The 7,929-nt window shown below is 35.1% G+C and overlaps 1 protein-coding gene across 4 annotated transcripts; it reads right to left on the reverse strand.

Moving 5' to 3' along the window:
- Positions 1–3: 3 nt before the first annotated feature.
- LOC137387292 (leukocyte receptor cluster member 9-like) lies at positions 4–7,852 on the reverse strand. Of its 4 annotated transcripts, none has more exons than XM_068073664.1 (7): positions 7,727–7,852; positions 6,721–6,882; positions 5,890–6,098; positions 4,969–5,105; positions 4,082–4,251; positions 2,938–3,039; positions 4–689 (listed from the first exon to the last, which is right to left on the reverse strand). In XM_068073664.1, exons 2-7 carry the CDS (start codon positions 6,878–6,880, stop codon positions 4–6), a joined length of 1,464 nt encoding a protein of 487 aa, XP_067929765.1. In that variant the 5' UTR covers positions 6,881–6,882; positions 7,727–7,852. The 4 variants fall into 4 exon arrangements, with proteins under 4 accessions (XP_067929765.1, XP_067929763.1, XP_067929766.1 ...); XM_068073662.1 differs by having other exon boundaries at positions 4,969–5,100; positions 5,882–6,098; XM_068073665.1 differs by having other exon boundaries at positions 5,890–6,094; positions 6,717–6,882.
- Between the last annotated feature and the right edge of the window lie 77 nt (positions 7,853–7,929).

The raw sequence follows: 7,929 nt of genomic DNA on the forward strand, positions 1-7,929 counted from the left end.
AACCTAACAGTGCATGTCCAGTGTCATCTTTTGAATATAGCGATTGTCGTCATCCCGTTCCATAGAATATATAATCACTTCTTGTAGCGCTATTGGAAGATCTGTCAATCTTTCTACACCTTGATTAGACTTTACCCTAACAAATTCCTCTAGCGGGTAAAATATGCTAGAAGCTTTGTATCTTGGAAAACTTATGATTGTCATATGCGGCTTGAATTCATTCACGTCATCGAAGATGCGAATATTTTTCTCAACTAATGACTTTCTGAATTGCAGAGCAAACTTTTCAAACTCCTCATTGAGCTTCGCTCTCGCGTACAGAATCCTTCCCCAAAAACAGTCAAGTTTGTCAAACACGAGTTCCTGCGGCAAATGACTGTCGGTTATAAGTTCATAGAGAGTTTCAGTGACAGCGTCTAACTCATTTTGATCGTTGATACGCACCGCGCAGAGTGTGATGTGCAGGTTGTATAACTCTTTCTTACACTCTTCGCCATCAGACTGGGAAAGAGTTAGATATTCCTCCTGTATTTCCCAGATGGCCTTCTGTATAAGGCTGTCATTGACGGGGATGGCGACAAAATGGTTTGGTCTGTCAATTTGTTCCTTAGCTTTTTCCTGTCTGGCTTTCACCGCTCCGCCCTTCCTGTTGCCTGACTGTTTCTTTACTACATTATCTTGTTTGATGGCTGCAACAACAAACCATCAGGTCCAATGAAAGCGCATTGTGTATAATTTGGTATATCACATGAGAATGTTTTGTGTTACTTAACGATGCACTTGCTCAAAGTGTTAGTAGACTTTTTAGTAGACTTAGTAGCTTTATTAGAAAGTATCGGTATTTTTCTATCCTTTGTGATTGTTGTTCAGGTTTGAGGTGATCTGACTGCCAGGATGTTTCAATATTAAAATTGATAAAACTTGATCGTGTTTAAAACGTTCAGAAGAAAAACACGTGCGAAATGAAGTCACTAGCTGCTATAGTTGCAATAGTTGATATCTGTTATTGCTTTCAAGTTGCAGCGTTACGCATCTCTATTCTGTAGATCTCTTTACAACTATAAATGTCATAATTACACTGTTGATTAATCTGAGCATTTTAACCGCAATGAATTTTTATCGATTTTAATCTTGAAACATTCTGGTAGCTAGATCACCTCAAACAACAAAAGCAATGACAAATGATAGAAAAATTCCAATACTTTTTGATAAAATGTATTAAAATTTTGCGGAAGTTAGTCTTAATTAACAATGCATGAAACCCGCGCAGAATGGCAGCAGATTTTGTTATGGACAGCAGTAGCCTAAGTGACAACTTCTGGCAAACAGATATAAGCAAAAACTAAGGCTTGTGTATCAATAGTGACCCCCTTACCACCATCTCATAACTAATATTTATACTGATGTTATAGCTAGTGTTGCAAACTGCTGCATCAGACAGCCAGCTATTGTATTCAATCTACTGGTATATATTTTATACATAACAAAGTAATTGAAACATGGAGCAAAGTGTCTGTATTGTAATGGTGTGCAAAGCTAAGGTGAATTCCCTAGAAATTTTCACACCTTCATCTACTGTTGTGAGCTAATTGTACATAGTGTGAGCAATCATTCTAATGTCTGCTTAGCTTATAGCACAGATATATTATAATAATAGATATAATAAACCTTATTATATTATGGTTTATTGCGAGTATATGCTGTGCGTGTTGCTCATAAGAGTATTGTTAAACAAGCAATGACTGTGTTCTTGGCTGGACATGCCTGTGTCCAGTGGTAAGAAGGGAACTTCGACAATTGGGACATGCCTAGTTGCAGATAGCAGTTTAAGATTGGATGTTACTTCTGTCGTCGCTAGTGGCCTTATTCGGGAATTGAACCCCAGCCTGTTGTTTGCATGACCTAGACCACTAGGTCAGAGCTGGTCATCAGAAAGAGCTAATTTCACACAGGAACATTCTAAAAGGCGTGGTTGAACTACTGATATATATGCTAAAAGCATCAATCAATTTTTGCTCAAAACAGCTAGTCTTTACTTGCTAAAGATCTTCATAGGTTCGCTCTTGTTAAAGGAGAACAGTAGAGCTCTTCATAGGTTCTCTCTTGTTAAAGGAGAACAATAGAGCTCTTCATAGGTTCTCTCTTGTTAAAGGAGAACAATAGAGCTCTTCATAGGTTCTCTCTTGTTAAAGGAGAACAATAGAGATCTTCATAGGTTCTCTCTTGTTAAAGGAGAACAGTAGAGCTCTTCATAGTTTCTCTCTTGTTAAAGGAGAACAATAGAGCTCTTCATAGGTTCTCTCTTGTTAAAGGAGAACAATAGAGCTCTTCATAGGTTCTCTCTTGTTAAAGGAGAACAATAGAGCTCTTCATAGGTTCTCTCTTGTTAAAGGAGAACAATAGAGCTCTTCATAGGTTCTCTCTTGTTAAAGGAGAACATTAGAGCTCTTCATAGGTTCTCACTTGTTAAAGGAGAACAATAGAGCTCTTCATAGGTTCTCTCTTGTTAAAGGAGAACAATAGAGCTCTTCATAGGTTCTCTCTTGTTAAAGAACAGTAGAGCTCTTCATAGGTTCTCTCTTGTTAAAGGAAAACAATAGAGCTCTTCATAGGTTCTCTCTTGTTAAAGGAGAACAATAGAGCTCTTCATACCAATCGTAAAAATTCACATTTGGCCAGACAAAAATGGAGGATCACCAATCAAAACGGAAGTTGCCTGACACGCTTATCTCCCTTTTGATGGTCTGACAAAAAAGATTTAAACCGAGTTAAATGGGGCATACTCAAAACTAAAAAGATCTAAAGTCTATAACATTTGCGATGCAGTACATGTAGGTTGGGGTGCGTTATGATAGCAAACCGCTGGACTGTCATCAATCCTTTGTAGGTTCATAAAAGATAGTTAGTAACAACTGTGTTATCCATTAGCCTACTTACTGCTAGTGTCAGCTGGTGGTTGCTCAATAACATCTTCATCAGGTTGTGCTGGTTCGGTAAACCCTTCGGTCTCGGACAACATCTGATCAATTGTCTTTCCACCTGTTGCGTAACCATACTGATGTATTAGAATGGTGCCTTAGTTTCAAAAAGAAAAATGGCTGAAATATCTTTGCTGTTGCAATATATAGTATGTTTCAAAATAAGTGTTTTTGGTACTTGTTAACATTTATTTGACAAGATTTTATTTATTGTAATCTTTAGTCTTTACTATAACAAGAGCCGAGTCCGCCTGTCCAAAACCATAGTTAAAAAAAACTGCATCACACAGGATTCCGACTTGGGGCCTTCAGTATGGTAGAACAACACTAATAACAGCACCATTTGATTACTCTATAGCATTTATGAATAATTGTACGTGTAGTTATTACACTCGAAGGGCACACTAGACTTTCAGGGTACTAATTGTTAGTAATATGATCTGCTCTAATAAAGGTCAGCTATTTCAAATACCAGCAAGTAGTTTAAAATGGTTAGTTATATCTTTGACAAGCTATAGCAAAGCCTACTTAATGTAAAATTGAGCAACTGAATTATCTCTGTAAGTGGTGAAATTTATGATGTTGCCATGTATTCACAGCAAACATGTCTTCAACTAACAGATATGGGAATTATGCATCTGCTAAGATATACCTAACTATTAACTAGTCACAGAGTAGGGTAAAAGGCTACACAAATCAAATCTTGGACATAATTTTCCTACTCAATTTTTCTCAATAACATGCTATGTTCATAGACAGTCTTTTTCAATCACAGGCTGTATTCACAGGCTATACTCCATCAGAATGCCATCTAAATCGCAGGCTATGTTCAAAGGCTGTATTGACTTCAGGCTACATTCATAGGCCATCTCAATCTAAGGCTATGTTTACAGGCCAACTCAATTACAGGCTATATTTATATACCATCTAAATCACAGGCTTTACTCATAAGCCATCTAAATCACAGGCTCTACTCATAAGCCATCTAAATCACAGGACATACTCATATGCCCTCTAAATCACAGGCTATGTTCAAAGGCTGTCTAGAATGAGACCAAGTTGTGCTAGACAATAGGTTACAAGTGGCTCCTGCTATAACATACCAGTTGAACCAAAGACATTGTCACAGCGAGATTTCTTCTCCCAGACGATGACATCATTGTACTTGAAGTACTCAATCCTGTGCTCCGGGATATTCAGGTCCATCCAGTCAGCCTCTGCTGGGTTCACCCAGTTGAAAGCGTTAAATGGCTGCTCTTGAATTCCCAGAAATCTATAACAAGACAGCATATTTAAACAGACATCATGTTTAAAATGCCAATATGTTTAAAATTATAATAAGTATGTAAAAAAATCTTCAAAACAATAAGTGAGAGTTGTCCTTTCAATTATATTTTTTGAGGTTACTATTGGGACAGGTAGAATGCTTACCTAGTCAACAAAATTATCATATATTAGTGCAGTATGCCTAATGTAGCCAGGTTAGTGCTGCACAATTTCCCATCTAAATGAATAGACCTAAATACATACATGTAGCATATAAGTACTACATATGGCTCATGGGCCAAGTGAAATGGCTAATCTTTGGGCAATACTATTCGGTAAGAAATCAAACACTCCAGCCATACAACAATAGTCTTTGAAACTAGTAGTAAATTATCTTTAAGTCTACGAACTGATACATTTGTTGATATCAATCAGTATACAAGACACACGCTTCTAGTGCATCAGGAAATGCCAACTAATAGCATACCTATCCAGGACAGGTATCACAAAACACCTACCAATACTTGTCATTACACGCTCGTCAATACATACCATGACACAAATATCAATGACAGGTCATAACACACATGTCCATACTTGTCATACCATGCTTGTCCTTACATGGCAAGACACAAATGTCAATGCGAGTGTACCGAAATATGTCATAACAACCTGACAATACACAAATGTTGCGAAACACCTATAAATATATGTCATACCATACCTGTCCACATATCCAACAACAAAAGCTTCACTCTTCAAGCTTGAATCCCATTGAATCCGTTTGATCACGTCTGCAGCTGTTCTCATGGGTGGCTTCTTTGAGTTTTTATCAGGTGATTCTGACTTTTGAACACTCGTCTACAATGTGTCCCATTTAGTTGTGTCAATGACTTTTGCAGCTAGACAAAAAATGCAATTCTCACAGCTGCTACGCGATGTTCACAGTTGACAGACTAGCAACTTCTAGTAGCTTTGGTATGATAATGCTATGAAATGTAAATGATGGTAGTAATAATAGTAAACTGTTACTATAACTAAAAGAATCAAAATACTATATATCTATCAGAATTTATTATAATTTTGTGAAGCACATATTAGCTAGAACTTATTAATGTGCGGTACACATCTGTTGGAACAAGTTAATTATATCTAGTAGTAAGAGGTACACATCTACTAAAATATGCCGATCAGATTTATTAGTGTGAAGTACGTATATATTACAAAAAGTTAATTAGATCTACATGTATTTGTGTGAGGTACACATCTTTTAAAATAAGTCGATTAGACCTATCTGTGTGAACTAAATAGAATAATTATATAATAACTATAATAACTAAATAGAGCTAATTATAATAAGTTAGATTTAACAGTGCGAGATATTACAGTGTTTGTTAATAGCGTAAGACGCAGTTACAGTCTTTTAACGTTACATTATATTTTTTATTGCTACTAACTCAAGAGTCTGTGAAACTTTTGATAAAACCAACAAAAAAGGAAATATCATTGTCGTATCTACATCTTTTTGTTCTTCTCATCACGTTCCAATCTGATGTTCATATATCTCGGTATATTTTTCGGAAATATTTGTAGTTTTCAGCATCCAATAGCTCATATAGTAGAGCCAAATAAAGTACAGACAAACCTTATCCTTGCGAGAGGTCTGTGGAGATGACTCCTCCCTACTAGCCGCTGCCATAGTAGGGCAGTCAGACAAATAATCTTGTATGGATTGGAAAATATCGGTCAAAGTTGTAGCATTTTGAGACACAGATGATAACATCTTCTGTACTTCATCCTTTGTTATGGCAGCATTTTTAACAAAGATTCCTGGAGGGACATCGGGATACCTGCCTAGAAATGGTGATATACCGTGTAATAGGAACAATATATAACAGACTGCGAGTAAACATAAACATGTTTAAACACATTTGCACAAAAAAGTCTATTTGGTCTATTTTCCCAAAAGTTGGCAAACACATAAAATTTAAATTAGCTGAATAGACAAAAATATATATATTCTTTTAAACTTCTGCATTTTTATGTCCGGCACTTCATTTCATATATATATATATATATATATATATATATATATATATATATATATATATATATATATATATATATACACATGTATATATATATGTATAGTTATATATATATAGATATATATAGTTATATATATACAGATATATATATATAGCTATATATATATAGCTATATATATACATATAGTTATATATATAGCTATATATATATATAGATCTGTGTTATTTTAACACTATTTCATATTCTGAGCCTGTTAAAACATAAATTCGTTACGATGACTCCGCAATATGTGGCTCATATTTCTGGTGTGCATCCTCTACTTATAATATATTCAAATTCATATCAGAAACATATGCAAAGGGAAAATACTAGATGCAATGCGATGAATAATCAACAACAACGGGTGAGGATATAAAAGCCTACTTACTTGTTATTTGAAACTTGATCAGTACTTCGGAGTCGGGAACTCTTGCATCAATTAAGAAAGCAAAGTCTCCAACATCTTTCATTATTTTGCAACGAGTGATCGACTTCAGTTGCTCAATTTCTTCAGCAGCTTTTGTTTGTGCTACAGCCATCCCTGCCATGACTTGCGCTGTAAATATCCGCAAATTTCATAAAATGTTATTTATAAATGTACATTACATGTGCTATGTGTGAAAATAATAGTGTAATTGCAATAGATGTAAGGCTAATGAAAATTATCGTTCATCTATAGTTGACATTTATTACAGTAGCATACAACTCCTAATTAGTGTAGCATAGAACAGAGCCCATGATTCACCTACCTTTTTTACTTCAACAACTGAATGCTTGAACAGACTTGCATATTTACTACCCAATATAGACAATTACTATTCTAAAAAATTTATAAATTTTGTGTAATTGGACAAGCAGCATACATTTGTGTAAATTCTAGCGTTCGACTTCAAAGAAGCTTCTTAAAGAGCTTAGAGCTAAAATGTTTGTGTGTAGTTTTTACAGAAGTTATGAAGCTCAATCTGTCAAGTTTTATGAGACACATTTTCCGCTACAAACAATACTTGTAATATGAGTATTGCTGTATTATGAGTATTGCTACTTAATGTCTCTAGTCTTAATCTTAAGCGTCAGCTACTTCTCCACCGTTCAGACGTTTATCTAGTTAGCCTGCTAAACATAATAAGACTATATATATACATGTATATATATACATGTATATATATACATGTATATATATATATATATATATATATATATAGATCAGTATAGTATAGATATATCCCAAAATCATTGTTCACGAATTAACACAAAATTCAGTAAGTGACTGAGTACTGTGCCATGCCCACGGAACTTAGAAGTTTCGAAACAGCCTATTTGTTGCAACCGTGTTTGTTAGTGTAGGCCTATACAAATTCAATATATAAATTTCTACTTACCACTTACTTACAAACACTTACCTCTTTTTGTCAACTAAAACTATAAACACAGAGCTAGGTTTAACAATGTTGTTGCAAAGTGCGATATTGGTAGAGCAGTACAAACAGTGTAACAACGTTTTGATTTTATAGCTGAAGGCGTATCTACAGCATTGGCGAAATCTCCTAGTGGTGCAATTTACCGGAAATAGTAGATATCGATAACAGATAGGCATATC

Source organism: Watersipora subatra, chromosome 2 (genome assembly GCF_963576615.1).
Source record: "Watersipora subatra chromosome 2, tzWatSuba1.1, whole genome shotgun sequence".
In the NCBI taxonomy this organism is placed as follows: Eukaryota; Metazoa; Bryozoa; class Gymnolaemata; order Cheilostomatida; family Watersiporidae; genus Watersipora; species Watersipora subatra.